Source organism: Colobus angolensis, unplaced genomic scaffold, assembly GCF_000951035.1.
Source record: "Colobus angolensis palliatus isolate OR3802 unplaced genomic scaffold, Cang.pa_1.0 Scaffold20, whole genome shotgun sequence".
Classification (NCBI taxonomy): domain Eukaryota; kingdom Metazoa; phylum Chordata; class Mammalia; order Primates; family Cercopithecidae; genus Colobus; species Colobus angolensis.
Window position 1 is genome coordinate 3660612 of NW_012115155.1, and position 17293 is coordinate 3677904.

Here is a 17293-nt window from a genome sequence, read left to right on the forward strand (position 1 = left end):
AAAAAAAAAAAGAAGGGAAGGAGGAAAGGGCATACCGAGCAGCCAATGTAGGACTTTTTAAACTGAACTTTAGGAGTGCTACCTGTCTTTTTACTTACCCTTTGGAAACAAATTTAACAAGCTTACTTAGCTGATTCCCTAAGCAGATTAGAAGCAACTAACTACAGGGATAGTGAGAAGGAGGACATGCAAAGTAATGTTAGTAAGTGAGCTGAAGGCCTAATAGCCTAATAGAAACTACAAAAAGCAAACACATGCACACAAAAACCCCTAAACCCAAAATGCTTAGAATACGGTTGACAGTACAGGGGTCAAATCATATCTGTACAATAACAGCACAATGACCCCGCACAACAACTTAAGATTCAATTTTTCAATGATCTGTGTGCTAGTGAAGACAGTAATTCACATTTCCCATCTCGACTGGAAATTCGGGAAAACATAGGACAAAAGTATATTTATTTTCTAGATTAAGAGCTGGACACAATGCTTTGAACTGAAATACCTGCAAAGGCTTTTGGAGGATAAAAACCAACTGAGCCAATTACTTGAAAACTTAACTAACACACTGTTTAAAAATAAGTTTAGCCTATGTTTCCTAGCTTTTTGGACACCAGAAATTAAGATTAAATTTAAAAGGAGGCTGGATCATCAGAAAGGTACCCAGTTTCAGTTAACTAGGAAATTCTACTATATAGAATGAGCCATTCTTTAACTGGACAAATAAGCTATATCTGCAACTAGACCATGGTTACAGCAGAAGATGAAGAGTCTCACATCCAGGTTCTAACGTTCAGTATTTCTTGGCTAAATTAACCCATACTGAACTCTACTAGCCATTTGGATTCCCATTTTCTTTAGGCTTTTCTGCTAAGCAGACATCTGGTAGTATCTAACCTCTTTTTCTAGAGCTTTAACTAAGGCAGAGACGTGTGAAAATGAGTATTTTTAACTGCAGGCTTGTGCCATTACATCAATTTTAACATTTTCACATAATACAAGAGCTTATGTTACACATAAAATCATCTTAAGGGGAAGTTCTCTTTAAGCCCGAATAAATAATTAATTGTATCTTCAGCCACCACTGCAAAGATGGCCATGGGAGGGCCACTTCTTTCATCTGATAGTCTCAGGTAGAAATCTGAAATAAGCAGATGGGAACCTTCAGCTCCCAGCAAGCATCACCTCCTTTGATTCTTTAAAAATCACCTGAGCTCCATTCCACCTTTTATAGCATCAGGATAAACCACTTAAAAATGACTCATGAAATTTCTACAGAGTGATATTATAATTTTCACCCAACCCTGAATCACCCCAGGGTGCTATCGGTCTAAAGACAAACATGAATTCAAGTCTGAGGTCTGGAACTTGGAATTAGAAGCTTTGGGCCATACTGTTCGCTTGGAAAATTTAAACACTCATCTATGAGGACCAACAAAACATCACAGGAACTAAGAAATATCTGCTCATTGCCTATCTGCCAGGAAAGCCAGAACCTAACTACAAAGCTTTTCCTTCTCTTCTCCTGAGGCAGGCTTTGATGGACAGAAGCCCAACGGGGAGAAAACACCTCATTTTCTAAAGAAAAGACAACTATCTCTCTGCTTCACTGCAGCAGGGTCACTTTGAAGAAGCTGCTACCCTGACAGGCTTTCAGATTCACCCACTCCCTGCTAATTGAGATTCTTCTCCAAGGGAGTAAGAAATGTGGCAGCCTACTAACTAGACTATAATTAGCTCCCTCAAGAGGAAGCTGCACAGAGACAGGATAATGAGCCCAAAGGCTGGCTGCTTTCCATAAATATCCCAAAATTTCTTTCTTCTTGAATTTGCAGAGCTCCAAGCCTTTTGCAAAGGCTGTTCCTACTATCTGCAATTCTTGTCCTGTCTGCCAGACACACCCCTATGCATTCTTGAAAACACAGGTCTACTGCTAGCCTGAGATCCTGCCCGGCTCTGACCATGCATGTACCATTTACTCCATGGCCCCCTGAAATCAGCTGGCTGCAGATCTGTTTGGTCTCTCTGTCCCTGGGATAGGGACCACTTTGTATTCTTCTTGGTATTTACAACATCTAGAACAGAGTCTGGGCCAACAACCAGTAGACAGTCAAAAAATTTTAATTCTGGTAGTCCACATGAAGAAAGGCAAAATTTGTGAATGGATGAAAATCTTTTCTCATATATCTTTTTTAGAAGCTTTTATTACTTTTCTTAACATGCATATGGCTTAATTAGATAATAAATTCAAACAAGGTTACGAAAATAACTGAGGACAAATCAACAAACACAATTAAAACCTCAAATACTTTTTAAGCTTCCAAATTTTCCTGCTAGAAAGAAATGTATATCCTTCTTTCCCAATAAAACATACACCTATTTTTAAATTAAGTCACAGTTCCACTATAAGCAATCATAAGCTCCCCAAATTAAACTAACAATTTGATATATATGCATTTCTAGACTTGAATGCATTCATAAACATGAATTCTATACACACGTATAAAAACTGCTTTTTTGCACACCACCAATATTTTTCTAGATCAGTATTAATCTAGTCAATTTTAAAGACTTCTTACTGTGACACTGTGTGCATTTACTATATTTAATCAATCATCTGTTTATCGATAGTCAAATTGTTTTCAATTTTTCACCCTCATAAAACCACTGCAGTCAGTATGTTTAAAAGTAACAAGAAAAGTAACAACTAATAGAATCATAGCACTTAACTGTGTACCAGGTCCTAGGTTTGGTTGTGCATAGTCACATTAAATCCTCCTGACAACCCTGAGAGGACTATTGTCACTTCGGTCTTAAAAATAAAAAAACTTAGGGCATCCAGACACAATATGCCCAAAGCTACACAGCTAACAAGGAGGTGGAGGAAGCCAGGATTCAAACCCAGGCCTGTTCAACTCAACATCCTTTGCTCTGAGTCATGACATTAAACGACCATCTGCCAAAAAAAAGCAATTCCCATAAGCTGATGCTTAGTAGGTGCTGGGCACTGTGCTAAGTGTGTTCTGCACGTTGTGTTGTTTAATTCCTACTGCAGATGTTTGCTTGCTTAAAATTATTTGTTTAAGATAATTTCTCAAGTACAGTATCTTCAGTATCTCTTATGAATGTAAACATTAAAAATCCTCAAAAAAAAATACTAGCAAACCAAATTCAGTAACATATCAAAAGAGTTAACATTATGGCCAAGTGCGACTTATCCCAGGAATATAATGTTTGTTCAATATATATCATAGTTGTTATATTAATATAATAAAAGGCAAAAAACAACATATTCTCTAAACACAGTAAAATGCTTTCATGCTAAAAACACTACAAGCAGGGATTAGAAGAGAACTCCCTCAACCTAATAAAGACCACCTCCAGGCCAGGCGCGGTGGCTCACACCTGTAATCTCAGCACTTTGGGAGGACAAGGCAGGCGGATTGCCTGAGGTCAGGAGTTCCAGACCAGCCTGACCAACATGGTGAAACCCCATCTCTACTAAAAATACAAAAATTAGCCCAGTGTGGCAGTGCACTCCTGCAATCCCAGCTAGTCAGGAGTCTGAGGCAGGACGATCGCTTGAACCCGGGAGGTGGAAGTTGCAGTGAGCTGAGATTGCACTACTGCACTCTAGCCTGGGCAATGGAGCCAGACTCCATCTCAAAAAAGAAAGAAACAAACAAAAACACACACACACACACACCATCAACAACATGGTCAAAGACCAGATGCTTTCCCCCAAGATCAAGAACGAGAGAAGATGTTTACTCTCACTACTTCTATTCAACATTGTGGTAGATGTTCTAGCCAGGGAAATCCGACCAGAAAAAGAAAAGAAAAGAAAAGAAAAAAGCATGTAAACTGAATTGGAAGAACTAACACTATTTCCATTTACAAATGACTTGATTTGGTATGTAGAAAACACTAAAGAATGCACGCAAAAAATCAGAACCAATAAACAAGTTCAGCGAGGTTGTAGGATATAAAACCAATATTAAAAAATCCATTGTATATTCTATACATCAAATTAAGAAAACAATTAACAATAGCGCCAATAAAAACACCTAACAACTTTAACAAAAGGGAACTACAAAACACTGTTAAGATCAACTAAAGACAAACCAATAAATAGAAAGATATTCCATGTTCATATATTGGAGGAATTTTTGCTCATTATCCAAACTATATTCCTTGCCCGTCTGTTCCCTCTTAATTTTAACCAAAGTTGGATAAATAGAAAAGTATAAAAGTGCAAAACACACTGTATGAATTGAATGGCTGGATAAAGACTTTTTCTTCCAAGTTTCTACCTCCCTTTCTCCATCAAAGTATGGGAAGTGGGGTTCACGTATCACCCCCAATCCAGTCAATATGGACCAGCGTTAAACAGGGCCGGTTCTACCACTCTGTACAAAAAAATCCTTCAATATCCATATTCTGAAACAAAAATTCCTCTCCCTGTTTACAAAATTAAAGAAGGCTTTTGTCAGAACACAGGGAATATAAAAATTTCCAACTTGGCTGGAAACGTTGGCATTTTTGACAACACAAAAGTGGAAATGGCACACTAGAAGCTCTGAGGGTGCTAGCAGAGTGCTACTTCTGCCCTTCGGCACCAGTAATCCATCCTCTACCACAGAAGTGAGCCTGGAATGCAATCAAGCTGCCAGTTAGGGATCACGTTTCATTCCTTCCGCCCAAAAGCTTGCTGCCAAAAAGCTGGGCTGGCATTTTAAGACGATCTCAACAATGACACCACTGATACAGATAACGTGAGAAGAGAGAACTGGAGCACAGACAGGTGGCAACTCAAAAATTCATTTCAGCTTTACTAGTCCTTTACAAAGGGAGTCAAAAAGGGACAAAACCTTCTGCTGGGAAAGACAGACAAGGAAAACACCAACAGAAACCGGAGAGGGAAATGAACTGTGAGGAGGGCAGAAAGCAAACTTCCATAGATACCTGCTCCTTAAGGCACTAGAGGAGCTCAAAGTTCACACTGGGTAAGAGCTGCTGAGTGCCTCCTGCAGGTGCAGATCAAGGCACAATTCCTCTTTGGGTCTTGGCGAAAATGCCCTGGCTGCTGCTATATAACTTATAACCAGGCTCCAGAGAGATGCAGGCATACTCACAACAGAGGAGCCCAGGGCTGATTCTGTGAAGGGAGAAATCCACAGCTTGCACTGGGCAGTGAGCCTGTCCTGGGGCAGAGCTGTAATGTCACAGGCCTGCACTTTCAGCAAGACCAACCTCATGTGAGGTAGAAAAAGAAAATGAAAAGAGATAGGCTTCTGTTTCCCTGTCTGAAAAAAGGATGATCCTGTCTACCTATGAAATGTGCTGCCCACCCAGTATCAACCCCTTTCTTCTACTGACAGCCCAGGGCAGTTCTTGGGTAACCACCTCCCCCACTCTCAAAGTGACAACACCTTTGTTTGCCTCAGTGGATCCTGGCCACAGCATCAGGGCTCTCCCAACCCATCACAGTAATTAATTCTAGAACCTCCCTTCTTGTGGACTTAGAGCTATGCAGGTACAAGCCTAGAGCTGTTGGAGCCAACTAATGGCAGTGCCTGCTTAAGAGAGAGGCAAAACAAAAGAAAGTAGAGTGAGAGGCAGTGAGAGCCGAGGTCTAATGCCTGGCACGTGTCCAAAGGAGGGCAGCAAGACCCAAACGCCCAGACTTAGCTCCACGAACCAAGTCACTCTCCTTCTCCCTATACCACTTGCAATGAGGCCTGTATTGCTGGCAACCCAAAGCATCTCTGTACTATATCAAAGGGAGATCATGCAGATTAGACAAAATGCATTAAAGGCAGGAAAACCATAAGTACTGGACAAATGGCAGCTATTTTACACCCTCACTATTTGTGCTATGTTTTGCATGCAAAAAAATCAGCTCTTCAAAAATATTTCAACAGAAGTGAGGAATTAGGAACAGAATTTTCTTTAAAAATGTGCTTAAAAGGCCATACAACTAATTCAAGTTAGGCAGCCGAAAGAAATGTATGGACATTATAGAGAAATGGAGGAAGGCATGGTTAAAACCACCTTCTCTAGAACTGATTCCAAAGGGAAAGCACCCATTTCCCCCTTGTCAAGTGTCCTTAAGAGGTCTCAATGACAATTTTCTCAGAGTCACAAGAAAGAAATTTCTCATTTGTAAGCAAAAGAAAAAAGCTCAGTTAGGAATATGCTTCCATCAAGTGGCATCAATGTTTTAAACTCTCTCCAAACCTTCCATGTCCTGGAACTTGAAAGTTCGAGTCCAGAGCACAGGGTCACCTTACAGGTGATTTGGTCTCAAAGTAATCACTTTGTTACTTCTGTAATAAAACTGGACTCCCAGAGCACCCTAGCCTCTACTACTGGGAGGCTACTGGAGAGGATACCACCTCGGAATACCAATGGGTGACCATGTGCTTGTTCCTTTATCTCTCTAGCATTTCTCTAGTAAGCACACTTGTGTCCCCAGTACTTTTTTGGGAGCTGGGATGTAGAAAGGGAAGTCACGGTTCTCACTCTGGAGTGCACAGTCCAACGTGGGAACACATACAATCAACAGCACGTAGGATTCAGTGTGAGGTTTTCCTAACAGCGCACACACACTATGACACACGAATCCAAAGTAGGGCCAGACAAATTTAGAAAGGATCCACTGTGCCTTCCAACCAACCCTCGGATGTGATCCGTACTACTTTGGTCCACTTAACATTGACTAAGAGTGTGAGAGGCTTTAAATGTGTGCACATCTTCTTAACTCAGGAACACCCTGGGCTACCAGGCTCGGTGAATACACAGCCAAAGAGAACACATTCCAAAGACTCTTGCTGAACAGATGTAGCAGAGGCAAGGAATTCCCGACAGGGGATAATGAAGAAATGAGCCCGCTTCCCTCTGCACCTGGACAGGCCCAGGTGCCCCCACTACTCTGTGTGTCCATCCTGGACACTACGGAACAGAGAATTAAAGGCAAAGTTCCCAAGTCATGTCCAGGAGTTAGGGTTCCTGAAGTTAGAATCTCTTGGCCAAACTGGAGGCCCAGTTTAAGTTAACCCTGTTAATATTAAGCCTTCCTCAGAGAAAAGAACTTACAGCAACACGCCAAGAGTGATGTATTTAAGATCAGTCTTGAAGAAGAGTATCTCCAAACATATGTCAGAAAGACTATAAACTTACCCTTAGAGACAAAAAGCAAAGGAAGGGAGCACAAAGAGACTGGTATTTAATATCCAGAGTACCAAAGAGCTCCCTGGGGGTGAATTAGGGAAGATGGGAATAAACTGTCCTTCCTGCTAGAATAGCTAGTCCCCGACACAAAACTCTCTGAGCACCTGAGCTGAGCCCACAGTATCATTTCCTGGAATGACACTCACACTGAAACATCCACAGGAACTCAGTTCTCCATAGAAATACCCACCATTCCTCAACATCCCCAAGAGCTCTTAGACCAGGCCCTGTGCGGGGTGGGGAGGGGAAGAGGGGCAGCTAAAGCAGGATGCCCAGATGGAGGAGGTCAGTTCTTCTACCAAAGCCCAGGAGAGCTTTGGTATCTAAAATACACACACACACACACACACACATACATACATACATATATATACACACACACATACACACATATTCATTCACTCTCTCTCTCTGTCTCTCTCAGATAAATGCTAGGAGAAACCTTCAGATTCCTAAAGTAAGAACTAATTTTTTCCTTCACTACAATGGCTAATTCTTTTCATGCTATCCTGAGCTTTACTGAGCTATTGTAGATGTTTATATAGTCATCATGTTTCCACAGAGACAAGCTTGAAAGCAGCTAGAAATTCATGACCAGAGAGTACAAAAGTCAATAGCGAGGTGATTCACAAACCAACTTTTTACCAGGCCCTGTGTGGGGCGGGAGGGGGAAGAGGGGCAGCTAAAGCAGGATGCCCAGATGGATGAAGTCAGTTCTTCTGCCCAGAAGAGCTTTGGTATCTAAAAGAGGAAGATTCCTATTGATGACCACTTATTTCAGTCCCTCTCCCCTCCCTCTCTTGCTGGATGACTCTGAGTTAGGTGACTGATGGAGGGTACTAGAGGACAGTCCCAGCTCCGCGAACCTGGCAAGTGGGAGAAGCAGAAGCAGCTCTCTTGGGGAAGGCTCTGTCTGTTTTCGCCTTACCCTGGGTCTGTCCGGTCCCGGGCAGAGTTTGAGGCACTAATACACTTATGTCTGGGAATGATGGTCCTTCACGACACATGAAGCCAGGCTTCAGTCTAAGAGCTCTTGGGGATGTTGAGGAATGGTGGGTATTTCTATGGAGAACTGAGTTCCTGTGGATGTTTCAGTGTGAGTGTCATTCCAGGAAATGATACTGTGGGCTCAGCTCAGGTGCTCAGAGAGTTTTGTGTCGGGGACTAGCTATTCCAGCAGGAAGGACAGTTTATTCTCATCTTCCCTAATTCACCCCCAGGGAGCTCTTTGGTACTCTGGATATTAAATACCAGTCTCTTTGTGCTCCCTTCCTTTGCTTTTTGTCTCTAAGGGTATATATATACACACATACATACAAGAACTTGGGTTTATTTTGTCCAATCAATATTAATATGTCTGTTTTTTTGATGCAATGTTCATTCAAATCTGAATAATTCCAGTCCTACAATTTGAAAAGTTAAAGTCATATTTTAGTTGATGATTTTCAATGATTTTAATAAGACCTTTGGATAACTATAGCATACATACACTTAAAACAACAGCTATCTAGAGTTCTCATTGCTGTATTTACATAATTATAAAGAGTTAACATAAACCAAAAATAACTTGTCTCAAAATTTCAAAGTAGTTAGCTTTCTAAAATTCTTTTAATTACATTTGGATATTATTACAAACCTAAATGTAAATGGCACTCAGCTTCCCTGCTATCATTTGTCTAGAGAATTGTCCAGATATTCTGATGCATGGCCGGGTATACAGGCCACACAACTGTAGGCTAAAAACAGGAAGAAAGCAAAGCTTAGGAGGAATCAACATCATGAGAGGTTTCAACAAGTATATTTTAGGAGGAGGAAGTGCAGATAAGTGCAATTATTCTATGTAAGGTATAGGATATCCTTAAAGAGATTTTTGTAAATTATAGCTCTATTACTGAAAGTACTTATTTGATAACTGTCCCCCCACTTTGATCATATGCTTATTTTCTAGCCCAAACAGGTCAAGTGGGTGTGCCACACACCACATCTCCATCATCTCAGCCCACCACTGAGGCCTGCTCACCACTACCTTCAGCTTCCATCTATATTCCCCAGCTCCCAAGCCAACCGCCCACATAATAATCACATTGCCCAATTTATGCCAAAGACAACCACTGTGTGAGAAATTTCACACCCAATTTATAAGCACCAACATCCCATGCTCCCTTTTGTCCTGCATGCCAAAAAGTCAGCCTTGCTGAGCACAAACACCACCATGCAGGGAACTTCTGAGCACGAACAGTGCGGGGCCAGGGTCTTGGGCGCCATCACGGGCCTTCCATCCAGCTCACAAATATGCTGTGACTATGGAGGCCAGGATTCTCTTCCAGCTGACTATGGACCTCTTGATAGCAGTGGGGGGGAACAAGGGAAGGACACAAGAGAACATGGTGGGGAAGAGGTGGGAGAAAAGGGGAAAAGAAAGGAACAAATGGAGAATGGAAGAGGAGAACAGATTCTCTTTCTTAAGCTCTGAGTTCATGAGTAAAGCATTAATTTACTTTAAGAAATAACAGCCAAGATAATGTATAGGAGGAGGAGCAGGTTAGTTGCCACCTGACTTGGATAACTATCTCCCTCTTTTGCTTATTCACTGAGGATGAGGATCTACTACATTTCAGGCACTTCACTAGTTCCTGGGAATATGGTATGAAAAAAACATTCATGCTCACTGCCCAAAGGGACGTTCCACTATAAAGGGGTGCAACATTTGTAAAGACAAATCTGTGATAAAGGCAAAGAAGGAAAAGAACCGTGTTCCGTAACAAAGTGAGGGAAAGGCAGAGGCTGGTGAGAGACATTTTGGACACGGTGGTTCAGAGAAGGCCAAATCACACTATGCTGCAGGCCTTTTACCAAAGGCATAACCTCATCTACGTGGGACAGGATTACTCAGGCATCTCTGTCATGGACATGGAATTTAAGAGTAGGAGGCAGAGAAAGGTAGAAGGAAGGTTCCAATTTGCCTTGAACAATGAAGCAAAAGAATGCCTTTGACTAAGCAGCAGGGCAAGGCTCATTGTTTTGACAGGGAGAGAGGTCCTACAAAAAGTGTATTCTTTCTCTCTGGAAAGGGTTCACCTACCCTGTGGGTCTAGCCTCACAGCCAGCAGCATATGCACAAAGGTTATCAGAGCCTGGCCTAACTGCAGATAACTGAATATAGTAAGCCAAGCTCAAACACCATTTTCATTTCTGTACAAAGAAATCCAAGTACACTAAAGACTCCAAAAATTGTTTTAAGATAGAAAAGGGGGCCTTCCAATTGTGTGTGTGTTTTTTTCCTTCAAATTTTGTATTTTAAAGACCCATGAGCTGGGTACGGTGGCTCACATCTGTAATCTCAGCACTTTGGGAGGTCAAGACAGGTGGATCACTTGAGGTCAGGAGTTTGAGACCTGCCTGGCCAACATGGTAAAACCCCATCCCTGCTTAAAAAAAAATACAAAAATTAGGGCATGGTGGCGGGCACCTGCAATCCCAGCATGGGCCACCACACCCAGCTCACATACCCTTTGTGTATGCCCAGGATGTAAATGCCCACCCTGTGCCTGGCACTTGGTTGGCTGCTGGTAATTCAGGTGAACACTGCAGTTCCCACCTTTATTCCGCAAAGCCGATCATAAGCCAGCATAAGGAGCCTTAGGAAAGCCAATTCCTAGAGGCCACAGAAGTCCAGGCAAGGCATTTCTGAGGAAGCCTCTGCACCAAGACCTGAAAACTAGGCAGGCGTGAGCACACTGAAGTGCATTCTAGGTGAAAACAATGTGTGTGAGCTTCCTGGGGCAAGAAAGGGACAAGGCAGGAATGGCAAAGGCACAAAGGCATTAATGAACGAGAATGGGTGACTATAATTACAATAATAATGACAACCACAAACTTCTTCCTGGTAATAGGTTAGAGAATAGTAGGGCAGTGAAATCATCATTTATCCCTCAAAAAGGAACTGAAAAGGTACAATGCAGGCCTCAAGTAGACATATTCTAACTTACATTTTTACTATTTCATGGAAAAGGGGAAAGTTTTAAGCAACACGAAGGGATGTGAATAAAGTTGGCATACTGATGACTGAAAACTGAGACTTCCAGAAGTCAACAACTACAATTTCAACACCTTAATCTCTGAGTGTCATATTACGTAAGAGTCACCATATATCCTTTCATTGATTAAATGTTCATTTCTCCTTTTGATCACAGTACTTATTTTACCTTCCAACTTGCCCTGAAAGTTATAAATGTCAGAACCCAAATCCCACAGGTATCAGATCTACACCCTGCGCTCTTTTGGAAATGTCATTTTAATTAACACTGTACCAATCCTGACCCAATTCTTTTTGACAATCACTACATAGGCACAAAAGTAAATCAGGTGGAAAAACTTAGAGCCAAATTTGGAAAAGGTTTCCTACCAGAATGTTCTCTCATACTTTAAAGTAATTACACTAAGAGCTACTTGCCATTTATGCAAATAATAATAATTCCTCAAATCACCCATCTCTGCTTTAACGATCTCATTCTCCAGAACCCTGTTTAGCTAGAGAGGCAAATACCATACTGCTACATACGAAGACAAAGATAAATAAGATGACAATTTAACATAAATATCCATGTTCCAATAATACTTACTCCTCTAATAGCAATCTCAACTCTACTCCAAGATACAAACCCATTTGAATCAAACTCATGTACAAACAAAATTCTATGTCCAGGTATCCAGAACTATAATCACCTAACTATAATCTTACCCTCAAAACCTGCTCTCCCTCCAGGTTCCCCACTTCAGTTGGTCCTACCATCATTTGTCCAGGCCAAAATATGGAATTGCTCTTAACTCTTCCCCTCCTATCTCCTATCAGGTCTTTCCCCACCCACTGCCCTAAATAAGCACTGGGTGTGGTCAGTGCTGCTTCCAACCACCTCTCACTTCCATTTCCTCTCCAGTCCCACTGAGGCCGACCTAATTTGGGTCTTCTTCATCCCTCAGGTAATCTGTATCACCAAATAGTATCCTTACTAGTGTCCATGTCTTTAATCTTTGTATGTTTTGTTTCTTTAATGACATGTTTTAAAGACACGAAACAGTGAAAAAGATTTTCTTAAAGCACATAACCCAACATGCAGACCAACTGTTACCTTTAACTGCTGTCCCTAGCGTATTCAGCATTCCTTAGTTTTTCCCTAACGTCCTTTCTCTGCTCCAGGATCCCATTCAGGACACCACATTACATTTAGTCATCCTGCCTTGCTAGGTTCCTCTAGGTTGTGACAGTTTCTCAGACTTCGTTTCCAATGACCTTGACATGGTTAGGGAGTTTTTAGAATATCCTTCATTTTGGGTTGGTCTGAGGCTTCTGCCATGTTTCCACAGAGCTTATGGGGCTTTGGGAGGAAGACCACAGAGGTCAAATGCCATTCTCATCACATCCTATCAAGAACACCCACCACACTGACAGACTAGCAAGTTATGCTCCCCTCCTTTAGAGTGGGATATTTGCATAAATGATTTGGAATAATTCTGCACAAGAGGTCCGTCTCTTCGTCTCCATTTACACACTTTTCAGTCATTTTATTTACATTAGTATGGATCATTAACATTTATTTTATACTTTGGGTTAAAACCCAACACTACTTTACTGTGTTGCTTCAAGTGTTCTAGCTTTGGCTATTGGAAGCACTTTCAGTTGACTCCTGTGTCTCTCAGCGATACCCATACTGTTGTTTTGTTTTGCTTTTTCTTTGATTTTTTTTCAACCACTTCCCTACTTTCTGGCCCTGCGAGATACACTGGCTCACCTTGCTCCAGCCCTAAACTCAGCCATTTCCCCAAGGAGCCCTGGTGGTATTAGTGACCAAGATCTGCGTACTGAATGGCAGTTTCTTTTTACAAGATCTTAGGATATATTTGATTCTGCATCTTGTTTTCTTAGTTTTCCCTATCTACACAAAAAGATCAATTGTATTATTTTAAACCTCAGTTCAACCTTCACACCTCCTGTTAGGAGATCATCTGGAGCTGCCACAGTGGATATGTCCCTATATCAATAGGATAAGATTGATGTGCCAGGCCCAAGGCCCCCACTGGCTCCTTAGCATAGGGACTATCATCCCCAATTTGCACATGAGAAAATAAAGGTGGACAGCCATGCTGCCGGTCCCAGGTCACATACTGCCCGTGCAGTGGCGGCACTCATACCCTGTCTGATGGATTCCAGAGCGCTTGGACTGACAAGATGGCCTTCTGGAAGAAAGACTCAGGTCTAAGATGGCAAAAACCAGGGCTCTCCCCTGTCCTGCAACTCACCCAATTCTAGAAAACCCAAAACCTTTGGTATCTGTGTTTAAAAGCCGCCCTTCCTACTCCTCACGGGGCTGCTGTGATGGTTCATAAAACACAAAATGCAGGAAAGAGTTCTGAAAACACTAAAGTACCCTACACACCTTGGAACACCCACTGCTATTATATTTTGCAGATTTTTAATGGTCATGAATTAATATATGATTCAAATATGCCACTTCCATAAGAAACAGTATTTTAATCCTTGTTTCCTATCATGATTGCAGTTACTGAGGGTAAAAGTTACCAAAGCATCTAAGCCTGAATTCCAGGTGACAGTGACTAAGGAGGCAGGCAATTTGAAAAAATACATTAAGTGAAAGAACAGTCTTTATTTTAAACTCAGATTCAGGAGGCTATCTCCATGGATTTTAACATGAAAAAGTTGGCTCCCATATTATGTTGACCTGTTGCTAAATACAAATGAAAATATCACAACTTAAGACAAATGCCACTTATAAGTGACACACTTTCAAATCCTCAAAGGAAAGGCTCTGAGAGAGGTTACTTCAGAACATGAATTATTTAACTCTCCTGCCCAGGTATTGATTTCCTGCAGCAGTTTAACCTGAAAATAGCATACGATACTTAGGTATGAAATAAAAATATTATCACTGTATACCTTAAATCCTCAATTAAAAAATGCAAATATACTTTAAATTCTCGATTTAAAAGAGCAGAAATGTAGCATCTTCTAGTACTTTCAGCCCAACTTAACCAAATTTAAGAAAATAGCTGTAGAAACCTTTAATAATCTACTACAAAATAAACTCTGAGCAAAAGTCCTGGATGGGTGCCCAATTCCCCACAGCAGGAGACAAACACTTGTTACTGTATGCAATTTTACTCTGTGCAATACCTGTTTCAGTAGAAGAGTCTGGAAATACCCTTTGGAGACAACACATTAAGAGCCTGCCAGCAAAACCACCCCTAGGAAAGCAAGGCAGTGATACAGGTTGTTCCCATCACATCAACTGCACCCTACACCTTTGAATGCAAACCCTGTTTACACAGAATCTTCTAAAATCACTTCGATATTGGCCAAACCTGGGAAAAAGCTATGTGGAAAGACTAAGAGCTAATCAATAAGATTTTTTGTGAACAACACTTCTTTTGTAGTTTTCCTGTACATTTCTGCATTTTAAAAATGCAAATCTTTTAAAGGGGAAAAAAATAAACAATGACTTAGGACAGAAGCAGCATCCTTGCACTGCTATCATTTATGCTTTTCCTCTATACGCTACTGGGAAAACTTAGAAATTTCTAGCCAGTAGATTCTTTTCAAGACCGCTTAGCTTTATTAACAAATACCCTGCAATTGCAAATAGATTTATGTTCATAACCCTCATACTGTGAACATAGGAAAGCAGAGAAAAATTAAAAGCCCATGAAATAAACAGAAGATAAAAACACAGCTAGCCTCAGCCTACTGTGCCTACTTCCTCTGTCCTAGCCTTAGAAGGTTAACATTGATGTTTATTTCCCTGTAGGTTTCACAATTTTTCCCGGCTTAATACCAACAAAATTCATAACAATCTTTCCCATGTTTCATCCACGATTTTTAGTTATCAAAGGAATTATAAAAATATTCAAGCATTTCCTAGCCAAGCAGCAATAACTATAAACACTTTTCAGAATATATTAGAACAGCCTACCTTTACCAGTAGTCATGATTGTCAGTAATCCTGGTACCAAATAAAAACACTGCTCTGAAAGCTATACCTACTCACAGCAACTTAAGCATCAGCAAACTCTCCACCCACACTTGTTCAGTGTGATCCGGCGGCACCAATGACAACTGCCACCCTATTCCAAAATAAAAGCCTAGACTAACACTGATTTTTTAAAAAGGGTTGGGGGGTGGGGGCTGGGGGGGAGGTGTGAGCCTTCAATCCAACTCTACTCATGTAAGAGAGTCTTCTTTAAAAGTGGTATTAAAAATTTTTTAATCGGTTCTTCCCCCTCAAGAAACAGAAGAATATTCCTAACACAAATCTTAAATAGAAAAGTATCAAAAAGCAATCTTATTTCCACATAGAAAATAAAATAAGCTGTCCGCTGCAGCTTATGTGACTTATGCTGCCATCAGAAGCAGTCTCTTCCAGGCTATTTTAGGTGGGCTTCTTAGCACAGCTCAACACATATGCCAGCCTTGTAACAAACACATTATCCTTGTATTCGTGACTATGGAAACACTTTCCTAAGATACTGAACCACTATCCCAAACCTTGTAATATGCATAGTCTAATAAACAAGCACGGGGAGAGAGTGTGAACCTAGTATTGGCACCTGATCCACTTATTCACAATCATTGCTTTTAAAGGATAAGCATGGATAATAATGGCTTGGCTTCTTAATAAACAAAAGACAACTGATTTGCCTTTAAATGAATGCTTTGTCCTAGCTACACTAGGCAATAATTCTGATCTTATCTAACACAATCTGTCAATGGTCTCAGACTTGCACAGGTATTTCTCATTTCCAACAAAGTAGAACTGATATCTGTAATATTTTTCAAGTTAGAGTTTTTTAAGTGTAAAACCATAAGGTAGAATGCATTTGGTAACAAAATGATACCCGGTACATTCAGGTATAAGAGTCAACAATGTTGTGATTACTTGTTACCTACTTTATAGTTTTATTAGCAAACAAATATTGGGTCTTTTACTTTAGCTACAAATTTATTATAGAATTATCATGGATTTAACCAAAATGATAGTTTGTATCTTTCCTCATAAACATGTTAGTTTTGCTCAAGAAACTCAAAAGCTTGTGTATTTTTTAACCAAATTAATGTTCATGGGCCTCGCTTCAATCAAATCCAATTAAAGATCATTAAGTGGTTGCAGATAAAGGACACTGAGTAGTCCATAATTACTGGCTCTTTCATTCTGAAAATCCAATTCTCCCATGAGCATAAGCACATCTGCATGATTTAAAAACTTACAAATAATTTGCTTTTTGAAACTCATGGAAAGAAAAACTGTAATTTTTGCTTCAAGGGGCTTGCTAATTACACAGAGATGAAAAAAAGAAGAAACATCTATATAGCAACATATTTTTAACTCTCATATTCTCAGCATTCAAAGCCGAAAGGCCTTCGGGTAACCTAGCAACAAGAAGGAATCACACAAAGATGAAGTATTCTATTACAGACAGGAAGCCCATTTCAAATTGCTACTCGGCTGCTTTTTCATTGCTGTTTTAGTCACAATTTGATTACACTTTTAAAAATTAAGTCCATGGGTTTCATATAAATATTAAGCATCAGAGAACAACATAATTTTGAACATGTCAAGATATACAAACCCTGGATAAAACCCTATTATTTCTTAGGAGTACCACCATTAAATATGGTTCTTCCAACTTAGCTAAAATTCAGAACGTTTATTTCTTACTCAAAAGGACACTGTTGTTCACAAGTAACAAAACAAAAAAAAACAAATTGGACTTCATCAAAATTTAAAAATTTCATACACCAAAAGATACTTAAAAGTGAAAAGAGGCCGGGCGTGGTGGCTCACGCCTGTGATCCCAGCACTTTGGGAGGCCGAGGCAGGTGGATCACAAGGTCAGGAGATCAAGACCACCCTGGCTAACATGGTGAAACCCCGTCTCTACAAAAATACAAAAAAAAAAATTAGCCGGGCGTGGTGGCAGGCGCCTGTAGTCCCAGCTACTTGGGAGGCTGAGGCAGGAGAATGGCATGAACCCAGAAGACGGAGCTTGC

The 17293-nt window shown here is 40.7% G+C and overlaps 1 protein-coding gene across 8 annotated transcripts in view; it reads right to left on the reverse strand.

The window, feature by feature from the left end:
* CLASP1 (cytoplasmic linker associated protein 1) overlaps positions 1-17293 on the reverse strand; it is a 313075-nt gene that overhangs the window by 133727 nt on the left and 162055 nt on the right. Inside the window, exon 1 of one of the 8 annotated variants that reach the window (XM_011941648.1) lies at positions 15219-15268. The exons of the other annotated variants lie outside the window; for them this stretch is intronic. Within the exon in view, the coding sequence (XP_011797038.1) occupies positions 15219-15234 (16 nt within the window). The 5' untranslated portion in view covers positions 15235-15268. Of the gene's footprint in view, positions 1-15218; positions 15269-17293 lie in introns of those variants that run through there. 8 annotated transcript variants of the gene reach the window in all.